Source organism: Lepus europaeus, chromosome 1 (assembly GCF_033115175.1).
Source record: "Lepus europaeus isolate LE1 chromosome 1, mLepTim1.pri, whole genome shotgun sequence".
Taxonomy (NCBI): Eukaryota; Metazoa; Chordata; class Mammalia; order Lagomorpha; family Leporidae; genus Lepus; species Lepus europaeus.
In genome coordinates this window covers 183,650,347-183,673,428 of record NC_084827.1, presented here as the reverse complement: position 1 = coordinate 183,673,428, position 23,082 = coordinate 183,650,347, and the positions used below count along the sequence as shown (strand labels likewise).

Genomic DNA, 23,082 nt, shown 5'->3' with positions numbered 1-23,082 from the left:
TCGGCTGAAATGGAGCTGGCAAAGCCCCAGCGTGGAGAGTGGCTGCTCGGGACAGCCCGGGGTACTGCACACAGCACTGTGGGGTGCGCCTCAGTATGCAAAGGGTGCTCTGTCCTCAGGACTCTTCCTGGAACCAGGCCTCGAACTGAGTGACACTGCCCTGCGACAACACTGCCAGACGACTTCCCCGGGAGCACACTCACCTGTCTCGGCAGGTCTGCAGTCAGAGCACGCACAGACATCCGTGTCGCACTGTGCCTTCTGCAAAACAGAGTGAACAGTGAGCGACCAGCCCTGCCTGCCCACACCTGCCCCACAGCAGCGGGCACAGGATGCAGCCATGGAGAAAAACGCACAAAAAACGTGGCTATGACAGAGGCAGCATAACAGAAAACAAGAATTCACACCAAAAACAGATGCCCCAAAGAGGCAGGTTATGTGCCCACAGAAACAGGGGAACCATTACTGTAAGCTAAGCTGTACAGACTAGACACTAGGTAGCAGTACTTATACATGTGTACAACAGCTGCCTAAAGACAGCACAAACCCACAGTTTTATGTCTTAGTTGAAAGTAATGTATTTGTTAAAAGTCTCCAAAATGAGCAGAATTACAAGCAAAGGAGCAGTGCTGTCCAGCTGTCTGGAAGAAATGTGCAGAGAATAAATGTAAACACCTTGCGAACGCACTTTCTTTAAAAGCCTGAAACTCAAGTGTCAAAGCACATGCGTGTGCATCCGGTGCCTTTTCCCCTGGTGGTTCACACGTGTGTGCCGTGAGCCCCCCGAGCTCACCTGTCGTACCGGGCTCTCCTCACCCCTCCGTCTCGAACGTAGTCCACAAGCTGCTTCTGAGTTCTCCCACTGCACATGAAGATTCACATTTTTAGAAGAGAATCAATGGCAATTCACAGCATTTATCGCTGGACATTTATTTATTTACTTGAGAGGCAGAGAAGCGGGAATCAGAAGCAGAGCAGAGACTGAAGCAGGCCCTGCAACGTGGGCTGTCAGCATCCCAAATGCCGCCTTAGGCATTGTGCTCACAGCTTGAAGACGCAGGAAGTGGGACAGCCCCATCCTAACAAATGTGTGCATCTAAAGGCTCACTCTATGACACTGACATTCTGAGCAGGTTTTATGCCTGGTGTGTGTGATTGTCTGTCCCAGCGGCTATGCTGTCCCAGCGCTGCTCTCCTGCCCCATGGTGCAAAGCAGAGGGAGCCCGGCGTGTCCCCACCTGTATCTGAAGGAGGAGCCCCGGGTGAAGAACACGGCTTTCGCTTTGGGCTTCGGCTGGTCAGCGAGCCTGAAAAAGGCGTGGTGCTCCACACAGAGCTTCCAGAAGCTCTTGCACTCGTCTCTGCTCCCCAGCAGGAACTCCAGCGTGTCCTGGTAGGGCCCCTGTAAACGAGGTCCGAGAACCCAGTGCGCTCAAGAGAAAGTCAGCACAAGGGGCAATTCCAAAATTAAGAATTAAGAAACTTGTTCCTAAGAGTTGGTTACAAGACTTCTTGTTCCATTTACTGGAAAAAAACCAAAGCGTATCTGTTCATTGTGAAAGAGGAAAAGGAAGACCCTGGTACTCGGACTGGGATCTAAGATCCAACCCCACGGGTGCAGACGGAACTGCATGAACACACGACTCGAATCAACAGTGGGCAGGGTGCTCCTGCCTGTCCTCTCAGAACCACCTCAGTGGGCACTGCTTTTACTCACAGAGGAAGAAAATGGCCCCGTATTTGCATTTTGTGGCTGCTTGGCCTGGAGTGAACCAGCGGTGGAAGACCCTGTGCTTCTCCACCTCCCAAACAAGAGGAAACAGCCTTTCCTACGCCAGGGAAAGGTTTTCTTCTGATTGGTCCAAGGGCTCAGATCCCCCAGGACCCACAGAGTGTCTAAGTGAACACCGCACTGCACCTCTCTCTTTTAAGGATTTATTTATTTTCTTTCTTTCTTTTTTTGCCAGGCAGAGTTAGACAGTGAGAGAGAGACAGAGAGAAAGGTCTTCATCCATTGGTTCACCCCTCAAATGGCTGTAATGGCCAGCGCGCTGCGCTGATCCGAAGCCAGGAGCCAGGTGCTTCTCCTGGTCTCCCATGGGGTGCAGGGCCCAAGCACTTGGGCCATCCTCCACTGCCTTCCTGGGCCACAGCAGAGAGCTGGACTGGAAGAGGAGCAACCGGGACTAGAACCTGGCGCCCATATAGGATGCTGGCGCCTCAGGCGGAGGATTAACCAAGTGAGCCACGGTGCTGGCCCCTATTTATTTATTTCGAAGGCAGAGTTACAGAGAGGGAGAGACAGACAGACACAGAGCTTTCATTTGCTGATTCACTCCCCAAACAGCTGTAATGGCCAGGGCTGGGCCAGGCTGAAGCCAGGAGCCTAGAACTCCACCTGGGTTTCCCACAGGGTACAGGGTCCCAAGGACGTGAGCCATCGTCCACTGCCTTCCTACATGCATTCACCACGAGCTGGTTCAGAAGCAAAACAGCCAGGACTCAAACTGGCACCCAGTGTTTGGGATGCCAGAGTTGTAGATGGTGGCTTAACCAGCTGCACCACAATGCTGGCCCCATACTGTCGTCTCTTAAGCTCTCAACCATGGTAGCTTGGCTAATCTACTTAAAAAATTATTGACTTACTTGAGAGGCAGACAGAGAGAAAGGAAAGATATGTCCCATCTGCTGGTTCACTCCTAAAATACCCACGAGAGCTGGCACAGGGACCCGGGAACTCACGTCTCCCACGTGGGTGGCGGGAACTCAGTTACCTAAACCACCGCTTCTACCTCCCAGGACCCAGGCCAGCAGGAAGCCAGAGCTGGGAGCGGCGCCTGTGCCTGAACCCAGGCATGGACACGCACACATCCCCCTGTTACTCCTGGCTTCCTTTGTGCAACTGTATAAAGTAACAGTGTGAACATTTCTGAGCAGTTGTAGGACTGGGTTCTGTTCACTTTCACCTCAGGGAAGTCACAGAATTATTTCAACAACCAGCAACTGAAGAAAGGAATATTTATGTCCTGACCGCCAGGGCCCAGAGGTCAGTGCTGAACCTGAGGACGCCCTTAGCCTGTTGCCACTCAGCAAGGCTCCAGATCACTCAGGAGAGCATGGCTGCCCAGGGCAGAAGCGGTGGACAGCCCATGGCTCTCGGTGCCTTTGGGCCCCGTCCCGCCCTGTGGACCCTGCGAGGTGCGCGCGTCCTGGGGGAGCCGCTGAGCTGATGCCCACAGCCCCCCACGCCCACCTCGAGTCTGTCTCTAAGCTCTTGGACGTGCAGATGCTGAAAAGACGTGCAAGGCAGGTGAAGAAAAACCAGCATCGCTTTGTGTGACCCGATTCTCGTATAGCTTGAGCAGTGTTCAAAACAATACTTACGTGCACCTCTGGGTGGAGTTTGATGAGGAATCGCTTCCTCCTGAAGCTTAGTTTGCGAACCTTGGACCAGTTGAACGTGTTGATCTTGGTGGTGCCCTGCAGTCAGGGAGACAGACGCTCAGCAGTGCAGCTGTCGCCTGGGCGCAGACGGCCAGCCCCCCACCTGGTGCCTCCCACCCCTCCAGAACCACTCCCAGCTGCAACATCCACACCCACCGGCCGTCTGACTCAGAAAGGCAAGCTGCCTTCCTCAATAGGGCCTTATTGTAAAACACTTTTTCTATGTAGATTTAGTTACTTATTTGAAAGGCAGAGTTACAGAGAGGCAGAGAGAGAGAGAGAGAGAGAGAGAGAGAGAGAGAGACCATCTGTTGGTTCACTTCTCAAATGACTGCAACAGGGAAGCTGCAAGATGGCGGCATAGCGACAGGGAGGTCTGCTCCAGGCCAGGCGAACTCAGCGGGACGAGAAGGTGCACTCAGGGGGTGGGGGTGGGGGTCCTGCGGAGCAGCGGAAATGGCCTGGACCTGAGTGGGAGGCGCAGACGCCTGGACCTGGGTGGGAGGTGCAGATGCCTGGACCTGAGTTGGAGGCATAGACGCCTGGACCTGGGTGGGAGGCGCAGACGTCTGGACCTGAGTGGAGGCGCAGATGCCTGGACCTGAGTGGGAGGCGCAGATGCCTCGACCTGGGTGGAGGCGCAGACGCCTGGACCTGGGTGGGACGTGCAGACGCCTGGACCTGAGTGGGAGGCGCAGATGCCTGGACCTGGGTGGAGGCGCAGACGCCTGGACCTGGGTGGGACGTGCAGACGCCTGGACCTGGGTGGGAGGCGCAGACGCCTGGACCAAGGTGGGAGGCGCAGACGCCTGGACCTGGGTGGAGGCGCAGACGCCTGGACCTGGGTGGAGGCGCAGACGCCTGGACCAGGGTGGGAGGCGCAGACGCCTGGACCTGGGTGGGAGGCGCAGACGCCTGGACCTGAGTGGGAGGCGCAGATGCGCAGCAACGAGCACAACACAACAAAGGACCCCGCAGCCCACTCCAGTGAGCAAGGTGAGGTCCGACTGCTTGGCCCGTGCCACTGCTGATACAGCTGGAGGCACAGCCTAGTGGACTGCATCGTCCGTGAGTGTGGCCTGGAATCCTCAGGGCAGCGGGACAACTGCTCACCCAGAGGGCAGGAAAAACAAAAAAGCAGCAGTGTCCCCCCTGCCACCAGCACCCTGCAGCCAGCTGTGCGGGGGCTGGCGCCATCTTGGACGTAAGAGGTAGCAGCTGCTCCAGCTCTACAGCTAGAGCTAGCAGCTAGCAGGGACAGTCGGCATCCTGCCGGCACGGGCAGCCATGCAGTTCCAGTCAGTTGGTGGGGAAGGTCTCCACCTTGTCACAGGGCAGCAACACCAGCTCCCCTGCGCCCAGCCAGCAACAGGTGGGAAGGGGGAGCCATCCCCACTGAAGGGACTCGTGCACGCGCCCAGCACAACTGCGGAAGGAGTGGGGCTGTGGCCGGCGGGTACTGTGCACATATGTGATCCAGGGGCTTTACCAGAGGGAAAAAAATATATTTCCCACTGACTTTGAGTCTGGCTGGGAGGATCGGGCTCCATCCCTCCGGGCAGAACACACATGGGCAGCGGCTCTGGGAAGCCCTCAGTGTCTCTGTGCACAGGACAGGCTAGTGGGGTGCAGTGGACTGTCTTGCACTCCTTGACCACGGGAGCTGTGGTGCTGAGACTGTGAAAACACTGACTGTGTGAGAGGGGACAGGGTGTATGCAGCTGAGGTCTGGGCACGCTCTGGGTGCAGAGCCACTTTCCTGGAACTCCTTGGTTGCTGGGGCAGCTTATTACCGCCGGAACCGTGCTCACGGTGAGGACTGCACAGACCATTTATGTGGTTGCTACAGCGGCACGGATGAGTGCTGAACACACTGGGGACCAACACCAGGGCATCACTAGCTTGGAGGAGAGGAGGTGAGGGATGACCACACCAACAGAGGTGACCATTCCCCTCCCTCCTGTTAACAGGAGATCTACCACGCCCAACGTGGGTGTCACCCTGGATACTCGCCCCACCCTGAGCACAGCCCAGAGCTCCCTGGCCACACCCACCACACACCTGAAAGCACAGACATTCCGTTAAGGTACAGAGGCACAGCTCAAAGATAAGAGCCATCAGAGGAAAAAGCGCAACTAACTCCACAAGTGTCTAAAAATAAAGGCAGAAATTCAAGAAACAATAATAGGACGACATCATGACCTCCCCCCAAAGGACACAATGAGGCTTCAGTATCAGAGTGTGGAGATGAAGAGCGTGATGAAATGCCTGACGGGAACTCAAAACTAACCACAGGGTCACAACAGCAACAGGAGCAAACCCCGGTCCAGAGACCACACCTGACACGAATGAATCTTTCCCCAAGAAATTGGGATTTTACAGACAAAAATGAAATATTAGAAATGAAGATTTCAATAGATGAAATAAAAAAATGCAGTGAAAAGCCTTAACAACAGACTTTGTGAGGCAGAAGAAGCAATATCCAAGTTAGATGATAAATCTCTGAAAATTTTACAGACCAAACCAAAAAACAAAACAAACAAACAAACAAACAAACAAATAAAAAAAGAAATTAGAAAACTAAAAAGCAAAGTCAGAGATTTATGGGATGCTATCAAACAACCCAACACATGGGTCTTAGGAGTTCATAAAGGCGTGGATTAGAAGGCCTAGTTATTGAAATAAATACAGAAAACTTCCCTAATTTGAAGAAAGGGACATTCAAATACAGGAAGCACACAGAACTCCTAACTGACATGACCATAAAGATCTTTACCACAGCACATTGTAGTAAAACTCTCCACAGTAAAACAAAGAAAAGATTCTAAAACGTGCACAGGAGAAACGCCAGATTACTCTCAGAGGAGCTCCAATTAGACTCACAGCTGACTTCTCATCAGAAACCCTACAGGCTAAGAGACTGGTGAGATATATTCCAAGTTTTTAGAGAAAAAAAACCTGTCAACACAGAATACTGTACTGTGAAAAGCTCGCATTTATACATGAATATGATCCCAATCACAATACCAACATTCTTTTCAGATCTAGAAAAACTGATGCTAAAATTCATATGGAAACACAGGAGATCCTGAATATCTAAAGTAATCTTAAACAACAAAAACAAAGCCAGATGATCATAGTACCAGATTTTTTTTTTTTTGAGAGGCAGAGTGGACAGTGAGAGAGAGAAACAAGAGAGAAAGGTCTTCCTTTGCTGTTGGTTCACCCTGCAATGGCCACTGCGGCCGGCGCGCTGCGGCCGGCGCACCGCGCTGATCCGATGGCAGGAGCCAGGTGCTTATCCTGATCTCCCATGAGGTACAGGGCCCAAGCACTTGGGCCATCCTCCACTGCACTCCCTGGCCACAGCAGAGAGCTGGCCTGGAAGAGGGGCAACCAGGACAAAATCCGGCACCCTGACCGGGATTAGAACCTGGTGTGCCGGTGCCGCTAGGCGGAGGATTAGCCTATTGAGCCGCGGCGCTGGCAGTACCAGATTTTTTTTAAAAAGATTTATTTATATATTTGAAAGGCAGAGTTACAGAAAGGCAGAGAGAGAGAGAGAGAGAGAGAGAGAGAGAGAGAGAGAGAGGCTTCCATCCTTTGGTTTACTCCCCAGATGGCTGCAGTGGTCGGAACTGCGCCGATCTGAAGCCAGGAGCCAGGGATGCCAGCACTGCAGGCGGCAGCTTTATCCGCTACACCACAGCGCCAGTCCCAGTTTGTATTGAAATCTGGCATTATGTGGGGCCGGCACTGTGGCATAGCAGGTGAAGCTGCTGGGTACAGTGCCAGTATCTCATATGGACACTGGTTCGAGTCCCAGCTGCTTCACTTCTGATCCAGCTCTCTGCTGTGGCTTGGGAAAGCAGTAGAAGATGGCCCAAGTCCTTGGGCCCCTGCACCTGTGTGGGAGACCTGGAAGAAGCTCCTAGATCGGTGCAGCTTTGGCTGTTGTGGCCATCTGGAGAGTGAACTAGTAGATGGAAGACGTGTCTCTCTCCCTCTCTCTCCCCCACTCAAATAAATAAATAAATAAATATTTTTTAAAAGACATACTACAGGGCAGTTATCAAATCAGCCTGGTACTGGCACAAAAACAGATGGATAAATCAATGCAACAGAATACAAATTCCAGAAGTCAATCCACACATTTACAACCAACTTATCTTTGACAAAGGAGCTAAAATCAATTCCTGGAGCAAGGACAGTCTCTTCAACAAATGGTGCTGGGAGAACTGGATCTCCACATGCAGAGGTATGAAACAGGACCTGTACCTTACACCTTACACAAAAATCTACTCAAAATGGATCAAAGACCTAAATCTACAACCTGATAGCATCAAATTACTAGAGAACACTGGGGAAAATGCAAAGACACTGGCACAGGCAAAGACAGTGGAAAAGACCCCAGAGCACAGGCAGCCAAAGCCAACACGGACAAATGGGATTACATCAGGCTGAGAAGCTTCTGCACTGCACAAGAAACACTCAGCAAAGTGAAGAGGCAACGGCAGAATGGGAGAAAATATTTGCAAAGTATGCTACAGATAAAGGGTTAATATCCAGAATCTATAGAGTTCAAGAAGCTCAACAACAAAACAAACAACCCAGTTATGAGAAATGGGCAGGGCTGGCTCTGTGGATAGAGGGTTGGGCCACCATCTGTAGTGCTGGCATCCTATATGGATGCTGGTTCGAGACCTGGCTGCTCCACTTCTGATCCAGCTCTCTGCTATGGCCTAGGAAAGCAGCAGAAGATGGCCCAAGTCCTTGGGCCCCTGCACATGTGTGGGAGACCCGGAAGAAGCTCTTGGCTCCTGGCTTCAGACCGGCACAGCTCCGGCCATTGTGACCATTTGGGGAGTGAATCAGTGGATGGAAGACCTCTCTCTCTCTCTGTCTCTGCCTCTCTGTAACTCCGACTTTCAAATAAATAAATAAATAAATAAATGTTAAAACAAAGAAATGGGCAAAGGACTAGGACAGGCATTTTTCAAGAAAAGAAATTCATGGCCGGCGCTGTGGCTCACTAGGCTAATCCTCCGCCTTGCGGCGCCGGCACACCGGGTTCTAGTCCCGGTCGGGGCACCGATCCTGTCCCGGTTGCCCCCCTTCCAGGCCAGCTCTCTGCTGTGGCCAGGGAGTGCAGTGGAGGATGGCCCAAGTCCTTGGGCCCTGCACCCCATGGGAGACCAGGAGAAGCACCTGGCTCCTGCCATCGGATCGGCGCGGTGCGCCGGCCGCAGCATGCCTACCGTGGCGGCCATTGGTGGGTGAACCAACGGCAAAAGGAGGACCTTTCTCTCTGTCTCTCTCTCACTGTCCACTCTGCCTGTCCAAAAGAAAAAAAAAAAAAAAGAAAAGAAAAGAAATTCAAATGGCCAACAGACACATGAAAAAATGTTCAGGATCACTAGCTGTCAGGGAAATGCAAATCAAAACCACAATGAGGTTTCACCTCACTCCCTTTAGAATGGCTTTCATACAGAAATCAACAAACAACAAATGCTGGCAAGGATGTGGGGAAAAAGGTGCTCTAATCCACTGTTGGTGGGAATGCAAACTGGTGCAGGCACTGTGGAAGAGAGTATGAAGATAACACAGAAACCTGAATACGGACCTGCCACGTGACCCAGCCATCCCACCCTGGGAATTTACCCTAAGGGAATTGAATCAGCATCTGAAAGAGCCATCTGCACCCCATGTCCACTGCAGCTCAATGCACAAGAGCTAAGGTACGGAATCCACCCAGATGTCCACCCACTGAAGGCTGGGTACATAAAACATGGCATATATATACACTATGTAATACTACACAGCAGTTAAAAAATGAAAGAAATCCTGTCATTTGCAACAATATGGATGTAACTGCAAACCATTATACTTAGTGAAATAAGTCAGTCCCGAAAAGATAAATCCCATATATTCTCTCTGATCTATGGTGAGTAATAGAGTCCCTAAAAGCTAATGTATAGGAGTGAACTTGGCACTTTATGATGTGATGATTCTGAACAGCCCTTGTGTTGACTATTGAGGAATAATTTTTTTATATTTATGTTCATACTATTTGTTTATCCTTCTACTTAGTATAGGCTGCTGAGTATAAAGTTAACTGAAAATAGATCTTTGTAAAAAATAGGAATGGGAATGGGAGAGGGATGAGGAAGAAGGGTGGGAGTATGGGTGGGAGGGAAGTAGGGTGGAAAGAATCACTATGTTCCTAAATTTGTATATATGAAATGCATGAGGTTTGTACTGCTTTAAAAAAAAAAAAAAGTGAAAACAAAGCAAAACAAAACAGTTGGCCACAATGGCCAAAGCTGGGCCAATCTGAAGCTAGGAGCCACGTCTAGGTCTCCCATGCAGGTGCTATGGCCCGAGCACTTGGGCCATCTTCCACTGTTTTCTCAGATCATATCAGAGAACTGGATTGGAAGTGGAGCAGCTGGGACTTGAACTGGGGCCCACATGGGATGCCAGAACTGCAGGTGGCAGCTATGCCCGCTATGCCGCAGGACCGGCCCCTAAAATACTCTTTTATCACTGCTAATATTACACATGTTTTAAGGCCATCTTTGCAATGAGGGTGGTTTGAGGTGTGTATCTAGGAGCAGTCAGACTTCTCACCAAAGAAAGCCCCAGTGAACCCCAGGGTGCTGGACTGCAGGGAGCCAAGGACAAGAACTCCTGGTTTCAGTGGATGCTGTCAGGGCCACCTTTATGGTTTTTGTTTTTTTTTTTTTTTGAAGATTTTATTTATTTTATTTGAGAGGTAGAATTACAGACAGTGAGCGGGAGAGATAGAGAGAAAGGTCCTCCTTCCATTGGTTCACTCTCCAAATGGCCGCAATGGTCAGAGCTGCGTTGATCTGAAGCCAGGAGCCAGGAGCTTCTTCCAGGTCTCCCACGTGGGTGCAGGGACCCAGGGACTTGGGCCATCCTCCACTGTTTTCCCAGGCCACAGCAGAGAGCTGGACTGGAAGTGGAACAGCTGGGACTAGAACCAGCGCCCATATGGGATGCTGGCACTGCAGGCGGAAGATTAACCTACTGCACCACGGTGCCGGCCCCAACTTTATGTTTTTTAAAGAAAGATTTCTTTCTTTCTTTGAAAGGCAGAGTAGGGGCCCGCTCTGTGGCACAGTGGGTTAATGCCCTGGCCTGAAGCGCTGGCATCCCATATGGGCGTCAGTTCAAGACTCAGCTGCTCCTTTTCCAATCCAGCTCTCTGCTATGGCCTGGGAAAGCAGAAGATGGCCCAAGTCCTTGGGCCCCTGCACCCACGTGGGAGACCTGGAAGAAGCTCCTGGCTCCTGGCCTCGGATTGTCGCAGCTCCGGCCGTTGCAGCCAATTGGGGAGTGAACCATTGGATGGAAGACCTCTCTCTCTCTCTCTCTCTCTCTCTCTCTGCCTCTCCGCTCTCTGTGTAACTGACTTTCAAATAAATAAAAAAATCTTAAAAAAAAAAGAAAAGAAAAGAAAGGCAGAGTTAGAGAGACAGAGACAGAGCGAGATTTCCCATCTGCTGCTTCATTCCCAAATAGCCACAATCATCAGGGCTGGGCCAGGCTGAAGCCAGGAGCCAGGAGCTTCTTCCAGGTCTCTCATGTGGGTTCGAGGGCCCAAGCACTTGTGCCATCTTCTGCTGCTTTCCCAAGTGCATCAGTAGGGAGCTGGATCAGAAGTGGAACAGCCGGGACTCGAACAAGCATTCCAGTGTGGGGTGCTGGTATCACAGGCTTAACCAGCTGTGCCACACACTGGCCCTTTGATAATGGTTTTGATTAAAAAAAAAAAAAAAGCTATGAGAAAGGCACGGAGATCAACAATGGTGCTGGAACACTTTGTGTCTGTCTATGCAGGGGGCTGGGAGCAGTGACAACCTTGTTTCTAGACACCGCTCTCCCCTAAAAATGCTGGGGCTCTGCAAAAGCAGCCTACGGCACCAAGTGAGCCTTGGACGTCAGGTGGTGTGGGGACATAAACACGGGACACTCAGGAAACAGGACGCTCAGGACACAGGGACACTCAGTATACACGGGGACACTCAGTATACACGGGGACACTCAGTATACACGGGGGACATTCAGTATACACTAGGGGATGCTCAGGACACAGGGGGACGCTCAGTATACATAGGGGACACTCAGGAAACAGGACGCTCAGGACACAGGGACACTCAGTATACAAGGGGGACACTCAGTATACACGGAGGACACTCAGTATACACGGAGGACACTCAGGACACAGGGACACTCAGTATACACTGGGGATGCTCAGTATACACGGGGGACGCTCAGTATACACGGGGACGCTCAGTATACATGGGGGACGCTCAGTATACACGGGGACACTCAGGACACAGGGGGACGCTCAGTATACACTGGGGATGCTCAGTATACACGGGGGACACTCAGTATACACGGGGACGCTCAGTATACATGGGGGACACTCAGTATACACGGGGACACTCAGGACACAGGGGGATGCTCAGTATACACAGGGGATGCTCAGTATACACGGGGGACATTCAGTATACACGGGGGACACTCAGTATACACGGGGGACACTCAGTATACACGGGGGACACTCAATATACACGGGGACGCTCAGTATACATGGGGGACGCTCAGTATACACGGGGGTCGCTCAGTATACACGGGGGACGCTCAGTATACACGGGGGTCGCTCAGTATACACGGGGGACACTCAGTATACACAGGGACACTCAGTATACACGGGGGACATTCAGTATACACAGGGGACACTCAGTATACACGGGGGACACTCAGGACATGATGTAGAAAGCTGGTTTATAAGAGAGACAGGACTTGAATCAGGTACTTTGATATGGGTGCCTCAACCAAAGTGGTATTTTCACCATCAGGCCAAATGCCCAGCCCGTACTTCTAATCTATTCTACAGACTTCCATGGTGATGGCTGCAGTACAACACAGTCACACCCACAATGTGGAGAATGCTCCCCGGGAGAGGCCAGAGTCATAGCTGAAGATGTAAGGGGTACCATCATTCAGTGAGCAGTGAGTGGGTGCTCTTGGCATTGGCTGGCAGCCCTGGGGGTCAGTGGACAGCCCTGGGGGAGCAGTGGTTAGTGCTGGGGTTGTGGGCAGCCCTGTGGGAGCAGCGGTTAGTGCTGGGGTTGGTGGGCAGCCTTGGGGTGAGCAGACAGTCCTGGGTTCATTGGGCAGTCCTAGGGTTGGCAGGCAGCCCTGGGGTTACTGGGTAGCCCTGGGTTCACTGGGCAGTCCTAGGGTTGGTGGGCAGCCCTGGGGTTACTGGGTAGCCCTGGGTTCACTGGGCAGTCCTAGGGTTGGCGGGCAGCCCTGGAGAGGCAGGAAGGATAATACTGCTGATGGACAACAGCATGCATCAGACTTGCTAAACTCACCTTCCAAACCAACTCTGCAGTCATCAGAAAGAAAACTGAGCAACACAGATAAAAACATCTCCGGCCATCGCCCAGCCTACCTGGAACACGAGGATGCCCATGTGGGACACAGCCAGGTTAATCTTGGTCCCCTCCCTGTCGGAGGCCCTGTGAAATCTGATGCCGTACAGCTCCAGCTTTCGGGCGATCTCCAGCACCTGGAAGTCCGACTCTGCAGGCGTCTGGCCCCTGCGAGGAGGGCAGTTTTGAGAGTGTCACTAAGAACTTCACGTTAGAGATGTGATCAGGGAACCTAAACAAAACAGCCCACCTGGGGGCCTTGTGCACGGGGGGATCACAGATGGGCACACAAGCCAGGGTCTCCATGCCTCCCCAGCACTGCTCCCTACCGTGACAAGGTTACACGCAAGTGCAGTAGAGCTGAATGTCAGATCAGAGGGGAGGCCAGAGACGGCACTAGCATCTCACTAGGCTCATCTTCACAGCACCCATCCTACCATAGGGTGCAGTTCTGTAAGAGTGGAATCGTGATGTCCAATAAAAATACCACTGGCCAAACACTTGACCTCATCCACATAAAGGTGTCTCGTGGTCGACTGGCAGGAAATGCCAAGTAGCTGTGATCCTGCCACCACACAGCCAGGATGGTGAGGCCACATGCAGCTGCTGCTGGTGCCAACTGGGGCTGTGCTGTCAGGGCAGCCGTGCCCAGCACATGAGCCCACACTGGAACCTGCTGACGAAGCTGTGCCTTCGTCTCATTATAACTCCTGAGCTGTAGAGCCGTAGGACCAATCCAATTGTCTGGGTTATGCTGTACCTGTGACTTCCATTCTCTCACTAAAATCTACACTTTATGAACACGATACAGATACTATTAGCTTGTGTTTCAATAAATCATCGCCACCATGGGCGATGGGGAGTGATCAGGACACAGGAGAGCGCTCAGGTGGGGTAAAACCACTTTCCAAGAAGCCTTAATTTGAACTTTGCCTATTTTGGCATTATTATTATTTAAAGATTTACTTATACATAAGTAATATTTATAAATGTATTTACATATATTTAGTTATAAATATGTATTGTTTATTTACTTATTTGAAAGACGGAGTTAGAGAGACAGAGTCCTCTGTCTGCTGGTTCACTCCCTAAATGTCCACGACAGCCAGAGCCAGGCCATACTAAACCAGGAGCCAGGAGCTTCTTCTTAGTCTCCCATGTGGGTGCAGGGGCCCAAGCACTTGGGCCATCCTCTGCTGCTTGTCCTAGACCATTAGCAGGGAGCTGGATCAGAGTGGAGCAGTCGGGACTCTGGTGTCTCAGGTGGTGGCTTAACTCACTATGCCACAATGCTGACCCCACATTTTTAGATCTTTGATTTCCATCCTATCTGAAAGGCAGTATGAGAGAAACACAGAGAAAGAGATCATCTACCTGCTCGTTCGTTTCCCAAGTGTTTGCAAGGGTTGGGCCCGACGAAAGCCAGGAGCTCAGAACTCCATGCAGGTCTCCCATGTGGGCAGCAGGGACCTGAGTACTCGCCATCACTGCCGCCTCCCAGGGTGTGCGCTACTGGGAAGCTGGATCAGAAGTGGAGCGGCCAGGACTTGTACCAGGCACTCCCCTGTGGGATGTGGGTGTCATCTGAGCTCAGTACCAAACGTGCCCCTGAGCATTCTAGAGTCAAAGTCCCATCCCTGCAGAAGCCAGCAAACGCTCAGAGGAGCCACAAAACTGGTGCTTTAAGAAATCGTATGCCTCAGGAAACCCAGGACACACTTCAGAGGAGAAAACGAAGCTGTTTGTGAGAAGAGCAAGGCAATGCACATTTGTATGGCGGCTCTGTAAGCCCATATACACCAGTAAACGCTAGGCACTCCAGTTTTGAACAGCCAACTTTCAAATTCTTTTCTACAATGTCAAAGGAGTGGTAGATTCCAGGGAACACAGTGTGCGATCCTGCTCAGGCACGACAACGTTTCCATCGTGTTGGAAATTGGCACTTGGGGCGGGTGCTGTGGTATAGCAGGTAAAGTCGCCCACCTGTGGCACTGGCTTCCCATTTGGGTGCCAGTTTGAGACTTGTCTGCTCCACTTCCGATCCAGCTCTCTGCTATGGCCTGGGAAAGCAGTGAAAGATGGGACAAGTGCTTGGGCCCCTGCACCCACGTGGGAGACCCAGAAGAAGCTCCTGGCTTCTGATCAGCTCAGCTCTGGCTGTTGTAGCCATTTGGGGAGTGAGCCAGCAGATGAAGATTCTCTCTGCCTCTCTGTAACTCTGCCTTTCAAACAAATAAGTAAATCTTTAAAAAAAAGAAAGAAGAATTTACACCGGGGCCAGTGTTGTGGCTCAGGGAGAGAAGCCGCCACCTGTGACACTGGCACCCATGTCAGAATGTCAGTTGAGCTCTAGCTGCTCTGCTTCTGATCCAGGTCCCTGACAATGCACCTGCAAAAGCAGTGGAAGATGGCCCACGTACCTGGGGCTCTGAAACCCCTGTGGGAGACCCAGAAGCTCCTGGCTTCAGCCTGGTCTAGCCCCAGCCGATGTGGCCCTATGGCATATGAACCAGTGGATGGAAGACCTCTCTGAGTTCCAAATAAAAAATAAATCTCGAGAAAACAAAAAACTCCACAAAGAATGTTGACAAGAAATAAAGGCTGTGTGATCCATTTCTGATGACTGCGCAGACAAAGTCAGCAGATTAGCACAGAGGGTGTCAGAAGGCAGCTGAGCTCACTGCTTCCCGGCTCAAGCAGAATCCAGTTTCACCCCTGTATAAAGCAGGTGCCTGCCTTTCAGAGCTTAGAACACACACGCACGTAGGAGCCACGCATGCACAACACTCAGCACACTGGACACCCAGGAACACACGTGAACACAGGGCAGGCACAAGGGCTGTGCTGTCACTTCTTCACCTCACTGCAGTACATGCGGACCTGGGTTCTGCCTGGAAACCACCCCCCCCCCCCGACTGCTCAGGCCCAGCGCTGCCTCCTCCTGACTGCACCTCCCAAGAGGAGCTCTCCCGGGTGTGATCTGAGCCACCCTCCCGGCTGCCAGGTCCATACCGCCTGTGTGCCACTGCTCTGTCCTGCCTTCCAGACCCAACTGCCCAGGGGGATGGGGGAGGGTTATCCAGCCCCGCTCTGTGTGTCACAGCAGTGAAGGACTTGTCCCCACGCCTGGAGCAAACCCTGCCAGCAACCATCTCTGCTGCGACAGGCACGGGGCTGAGGCACCCGCGCACGGCCCAGCCACGGCACTCTCCCTCATGGCTGTCAGTAGCATGCCGCAGCACCCAGGGCGCAGAAGCCAAACCACCAAGTGTGAGCACAGGGCTGCAGCTCAGTGCCCCACGGCCCACCAGTGGATGCCACAGGCTTGTGGAGACAAGGTGTGGCAGCCCCCCGGGAGGATGCCGGCCAGCACGCCTGGGGCAGCAGCAGCTCCCAGGCCTGCATCCTGGGCCGAGGTGGCAGCTGTGCACCTTGAGTGCGCCGGGCAGACCCTGCAGAGGCCTCTCCCACGGCTGCCTGTGTTTCCACGCTGCCGAGCCACCGTGAGGAACGGCGTGCCAAGAGCACGTGGACACTTACATGTGCATCCGATGCAGTTCCAGGATCTTGTCGAGGCAGCGGCCCTGGCTGGGCAGGTACTCGCTGGCCTTCAGGTGCTCTCGGGCCAGGGTTTCGTCGCAATCTCCAATCTCAGCTGTGGTGAGAGGACACGGTCAGTCATTCTAGTTCTTACCTGAAGGGAACCACAAGCATCTGTACATGACAATGCACACAGGAGAAGGGAAAAATCCTAAGTCTGAGTCAAACAGTCTAGAAACTTCTCTACTTCATTTTCCAAGTATTTTATGCTGTTGAAGGCAAATGCAGCAGCCAAAGGTCAGTCCTTTGACTCAACGCCAGGACTCCGATGTGCAGTGCCAGACAGCTGACCGCTGAGCCCAAGTTCAATGTGAGAATTCAGTATTTCTTTGAATCACACCTTACACAGAAATGGTTCAAGACTGTCCTAACCAGAGGAATGTATTTTCAATCATTTTTTTCCTTCTAGACTTTTCAAATTTCTTTTTCTTTAAAAATTTTTTTTTATTTTATTTGAAAGACAATTACAGAGAGGCAGAGAGAACCATCTGCTGGTTCACTCCCCAAACAGCCACAATGCCCAGGTTGAGCCATGGCCAATGACAGGAGCCAGGAGCTCCAACCAGGTCTCCCATGTGGGAGGCAGAGGCCCAAGCACTTAGGCCTCCGTGGCATACTAGCAGGGAGCCGAATCAGAAGTGGAGCACCAGGGACTCGAACCAGAGGTCATTTGGGATGCTGGTGTCACAGGTAGTGGCTGGTAACCCGTTTGACTCCCAGAATTCTCTGATTTCTTGAGAAATCATGATTCTCTCTAATTTCAAGTTACAACTGATTAAAGACAGTAGTGAAGCCCAGGAACCCTAAGCAATACACCTGTTACTTTTGTCTCACACACAGTACAGACACCTTCCCTGCTTGGAACCACTACAGACGGGTGGCCCACAGGCTGCCCTGGCAGGGAGTGTGTCCCCAAGCACCGAGGACCTTCCTGCCACAGAGGGACTGGCCGGGACCTACCCTGTGCTGAGCAGGCCTGTCTCAGCAGCAGCTTCCAAAGTGAGACTGTGTCGGTCCAGGCATTACAGTGGTCCCACTAAGCCACGCTGCACGACTGAGCCACCACTCCCAAGAAGGCAGTGGAAAGGTCTGTGTCTACCTGAGACATCTTGGGCCAGAGGCAAAGAGACTGAAGACAAGTCCCGCCATATGGGATGGCGAAGCTGCGAACTCTGCTGTCTGCTGAGGGCTGGGGACAGACCAAGGAAACCAGGAACGGCCGCACACTCACGTATCCCTCCTGCTGCCGAGACTGTCTGCATGGTGCTCTCCTTGTCCAAGTTCTAGACACGAGATCTCCCTGGGAGCACCTGGGTCAGCCTAGTCCAGAAGCAACGTGCACGCTTCCCAGGGTACGCTGACGGCTGGCGGCTGTGCGAGGCCCACCCCTCTGCCATGGCCTCCCTGAGCCCTCTCCTAGCTGTGCGTCCTCATGCTCATCTGAACCACCTCCTGCTCCCCATAGACACTGGGGAAACGCCTTCTATCTCACAGTTAACGCTTGCCAGTCAGGAGGGCTGTGACCGCCACTGAAGGAGGCCCCGTTCTGGCCAAGGTGGCACCCACTGCAGCTGTGCTGTGGGTACTGGGTCTCCCGGTGGAGGAGCTCCATTTACACATGTACCCCTTCCCTGACAGGCGCATCAACCATGTACACACACACTTTATCACATGTACCCCTTCCCTGAGCAGGCACACCAACCATGTACACACACACTTTACACATGTACCCCTTCCCTGAGCAGGCACACCGACCACGTACACACACACTTTACACATGTACCCCTTCCCTGAGCAGACACACCAACCACGTACACACACACTTTACACATGTACCCCTTCCCTGAGCAGACACACCGACCATGTACACACACACTTTACACATGTACCCCTTCCCTGAGCAGACACACCGACCACATACACACACACTTTACACATGTACCCCTTCCCTGACAGGTGCATCAACCACACACACACACACACTTACACACATGCTCCTGGTCTCACCAGGCGCACCGACCAGGCCCACGCATCAGTGGGCAACCTGAGCAGCCCCCCGGTGCTGGCGTAGGGGAGGAAGTACTAACACTGCAGAAGGTGGGATGTGAGGAGAGCTGCGGTGTTGTCGGCACAGACCAGACGCTCCTCCAGGAGGTCCCTCTTGAGTTGCAGGGCAAATAAGTACCTAGGAGAGGGTTCAAGACAAGCAAAGATCAACTCTGGAGGTTCCCTGAAGACACTGCAGATGTCTGCAGCCCAGCTAACGGTGGCCAGTGCAAGGCCCTCAGGAAAGGGGCAGTCACAGAGGGCCTTTTCCACCAGTGGTCCCTCAGGTCAGGCGACCGAGCCAGCTCCTCAGAGCAGCCAGGAGATGCTCCGCGTGAGCAATGCCGGGAGACCTGCAGTGCTGCGGGAGCCTGTTCTCTCCTGGGACTTGCTACACATAAAGCCACTCTCAATTCTGGATAAAACAACTTAAGATGTGGCTGTGAGACTCAACAGATGGACAAGGCGTGGTCTTGGCTAGAATCTGAGAAACAGGCAGCCTGGAGCACCTGCTGAGTGTACTCCGAGAACGAATCTGAAAACATTCATGTGTTCGCTGACTCCTTTAACAAACGACCACTGAGTCTGCCGTGGCAGGGGCTGCTCCTGAGGTGGGAAACACAGTGGAGACCCAGACACCAGCCCTCAGCAGAAGGTGCACTCCCACAAGCTGTGAGAATTCACTCCATTCTCTTAGAATTTAAGGCAGGCAAGCCCTTTGACGCAGTGACCCCACTTCTGTGAACGTTTTCTGCTCCTGTGAAGCCTCCCTGCAGGACAGAGAAGGAGAAACTGGAAGTAGCCGAGGTGCGCGCCGACAGGAGAGTGGTTCCAGCCGCACGTGCGAACACGGGTATCCACAGCGCGCCGCCAAGTGGGGGACCGCCCAGATGCCAGTGGGAGCAGACAGGGCCGGAAACGCTTACTTCTTACTGTCCTTAAAAAAACGCTTATCACAAACACGCCGTTTTTAATAACTAAAAAAAGGACCCCTATGCATTAATGGGGGGGGGAGTGGGGGACAGAGAATCAAAACCGACTTCCTAGAGTTCATGCCAGAGCTCAGACCCAGGACCCTGATGGAGCACTGTCTGCTACCCTCCAGCTGTAGGCCACAGACACACATCTCCGTAAACATCAGGAACTGAGTACCTGCCACTCCCGAGACACCTCTGTGAGCTTGGGGTCGGCTGGTCAGCCTGCAAGGACGGGGGCTCAGCTGACATGCTCCCGGCAGCTGGCAGTCCACGGCCTTGGAGAGAGGTGCTGGCGTGCTCACAGCATCTGTCAGCCCAGCTTCTGCCCCACTGTGCGCCACAGTCCCTAAACTCACACCTGGCCTTGCCTTCTACCCTGCTTCTCTATTCTTCATTATTTATAAACCTGATACATGCTCAAGGATTAAAAATGCAAGGGAAAAAACTTTACAATCCGTGGCCTAGAAAAGACATCGTTCCCTGTTGCTGCAAAGACTGGCTCTTGGCTACAAGAGCACGAGATGGGCCGGCACGGTGGAGCAGCAGGTTAAGCCATAGTCTGCGGTGCTGGCCTCCCATATGGGCGCCAGGTGGAGTCCTGGCTGCTCCACGTCCGATCCAGCTCCCTGCTATGGCCTGGGAAAGCAGTGGAAGACGGTCCAGGTGCTTGGGCCCCTGCACCCATGTGGGAGACCTAGAAGAAACTCCTGGCTCCTGGCTTCGGCCTGGCCTAGCCCCGGCCATTGTGGCCATTTGGGGAATAAACCGGTGCATGGAAGATGTCTTTAACTCTTTCAAATAAATAAAATATTTACAAAACAAAAAGAAACAAGATAAAAAGCACAAGAGAAGCCTCCTGGCCTTTGTCTGCTGCTGGAGCCGGGGGACTGGATGCGGGACGTTCCCGGCACACGTCGGTGCTCACTTAGAGAAGGCTGGGTCAGCCCCTCCATTCACAAGAAAACTGTGTACTTATCTGGCAGACACACAGACTCAGCATGGGCTCCTGTCCACTGCCTCCCTGTTCGCAACGCCCACGAAGGCTGTGGCTGGGCCAGGGCCACACCCAGGCACTCTGACGTGGGAGATGTTAACCGCCCCTTCCTCTCTTTCTCCTGTGGATTTTACCCTGACACAGCCATGGAGACTGGAAAGCAAGCGCCGGCAGCACCGCCCACCCTCCACGCAGAGCGCAGAGGCACCATCACACAGACACGGGACTTTAAAGAAGCGACCGTTTCAGGGCGGAGGTGGCGTGCTATGGATACCGTGCTTGCACAGGGGCCTGCAGCCATTCTCCTGGCGGGGGCACCAGGCTCGCCCGTCTTTGTGGGAGTCAGTCCAGGACCAGCCCTTTACCTCGTGTACTCTTCTTGCAGCTGACCAGGGTCCGGTGGGAAAAACTTCACGGCCAGGCGAAGCACTGTGTTCTTTGGCCCTACAGGAAGAAAATTTCAGACTTCGTAAATCAGGGCCATCTCTGATTAATTCTCTCTTCCCTGTGCTAGAGCAAATCTTCTCAGACGAGATGATGCTAAGGAAATGCACAGACTGTGTGCCCTGAAGGTCGGCCACTCAGGCAGACTTCAGATTTGCACAAAGGAGACAGTACTCAAGGAAACCTTAAAAACAAGCAGGAAACTGCACATTAAAATTTTAAAATATATTCCTGTTTACTTTTATTTTTTAAGGATTTAGTTATTTATTTGAAATGTAGAGTTTCAGGGTTGGGGGCAGAGGGAGAGAAGAGGAGGAGAGGGAGGGAGGGAGGGAAAGAGAGAAAGGGAGAGGGATAGGAGTAGGAGAGAGAGACAGAAATTGTCCATCTGTTGGTTCACTCCCCAGATATCTGCAGCAGCCAGGACTGGGGCAGGTTGAATCCAGGAGCCTCTTCCAGTTCTCCCCCATGGATGCAGGGGCCTAGAGACTTGGGCCGTCTTCCACTGCTTTCCCAGGCCATAGCAGGGAGCTGGATCAGGAGTGGAACAGCCAGGACAGGGACCAGCACCCTTATGGAATGCCAGCAATGGAGGAGGCAGCTTAACCTGCTATACTACACCAGGCCCCAATGTTTGTATTTTAGGATTAGAAATGATCAGCAAAAAGTTAAGGTATTTGTTGTTGTAGTAGTAGTAGTAGTAGTAGTAGTAGTAAAAACATATTATTTTTGAAACCCTCATACACTTTAAAAAGAAAAATGTTATCATCACTTCCTATACTGACTGAAACAACTTCCACCACAAAGAAAATAGGAGCTCTCGTGCCAGGGGCCAGGGCAGCCTAAACAGCCAGGGAATGTTAGTTCGCAACAGAGCAATCTCCAGCCTCTTCTCAATGTTATGGTGATTCAGACTGCTCCTATGTAAGAACTCAAACACATTACTATATGCTTTACACCCCCAGATCTGGAAACTAACAGAAATAACCACGCTATGCTAACTGGTGTTTTTACAATTACAGAACAGTATTAACTATTAAAAAGCTACTTAAAAGAGGAACCTCATCATCAGGACTGAGACTGCATACTTATTTCTGCACGTTGGTCAAAATTAAGAGGACCTCCTACAGCGTATTCTGTTACTTCCAGGTCTGAGGCAAGTCACCTGGAACCATCTCAGGTAACCTGTTGCTCAGGCCAACACTGTGGCGTAGTGTCATGTGGGCACTGGTTCGAGTCCTGGCTGCTCCATTTCCAACCCAGCTCCCTGCTCATGTGCCTGGGAAAGCAGCAGCAGATGGCCCAAGTGCTTAGGCCTCTGTTCTAATGTGGGAGACCTGGAAGAAGCTCCTGGCTCCTGGCTTTACCTTGGCCCAGCCCTGGCTGTTGCGGCCATTTGGGGAGTGAACAAGCGGATCGAGATCTCTCTCTCTCTGTAAATCTTTCAAATAAATAAACAAATCTTTTTTTTGAAAGCCTGTTGCCCATGCCCCCACACTGTATCTGCCACAGGTGACGACTTCGCTGCTGTCCGCAGTGGTGGCAGTGATCACGGAACGTGCCTGGAACTCGAGCCTCTCAGAACAAAGCCCTTGAAGTGACCAGAGGTGGAAGGGTGACCGCGGACTTACTTCGCACTTGCCTGGCGAAGGGCTTCGTGGGCTCCAGCCAGATCTGGAGGGGATTTAACAGGAGAGATGAAGTCCGTTAAGCAGTGTCTCTAACAACAAGTACAAAAACCACCCTCCTCTTCCACGGAAGTCGCATGCTGACACACCAACCACAGGAGAGAGCTCCTGCATAAAGGGGCCGCCCACATCCTGGGCAAAGGAACTCGGCAGACGCCGCTGCACTGGCAGGGCGTGTGCAGGCCAGGCACAGCTCGCCATGCTGGCACGGGTTCTGAGCCAGCAAGTGGATGCAGGGTTCTTTAAATCAGCTTCTTCGATAAACAAATCCAGTTTGCTCCAAGTCCACTTTGACAGTGACGACATGCAAGACGCACTCAAGGTTGTTCTTGCAACTCAGGAGGAAAGGGTGTGCTCGGCCATGTTCGAACCGACAGCAAGCTCTGGGCCGGGGGAGGGAGGGCATGGTGACTCGG

At 52.5% G+C, this 23,082-nt stretch overlaps 1 protein-coding gene across 3 annotated transcripts in view; it reads right to left on the bottom strand.

Annotated features, from left to right (window-relative positions):
* The window catches only part of FARP2 (FERM, ARH/RhoGEF and pleckstrin domain protein 2), a 98,464-nt gene that overhangs the window by 34,064 nt on the left and 41,318 nt on the right, over positions 1–23,082 (bottom strand). For all 3 annotated transcript variants that reach the window (XM_062194282.1, XM_062194304.1, XM_062194293.1), the window contains exons 4-12: positions 22,610–22,652; positions 20,900–20,978; positions 18,605–18,702; positions 16,458–16,572; positions 12,938–13,085; positions 3,385–3,480; positions 1,239–1,402; positions 794–862; positions 204–261 (exon numbers count right to left, since the gene is read on the bottom strand). In XM_062194282.1, the coding sequence (XP_062050266.1) occupies positions 204–261; positions 794–862; positions 1,239–1,402; positions 3,385–3,480; positions 12,938–13,085; positions 16,458–16,572; positions 18,605–18,702; positions 20,900–20,978; positions 22,610–22,652 (870 nt within the window). The remainder of the gene's footprint in view (positions 1–203; positions 262–793; positions 863–1,238; positions 1,403–3,384; positions 3,481–12,937; positions 13,086–16,457; positions 16,573–18,604; positions 18,703–20,899; positions 20,979–22,609; positions 22,653–23,082) is intronic.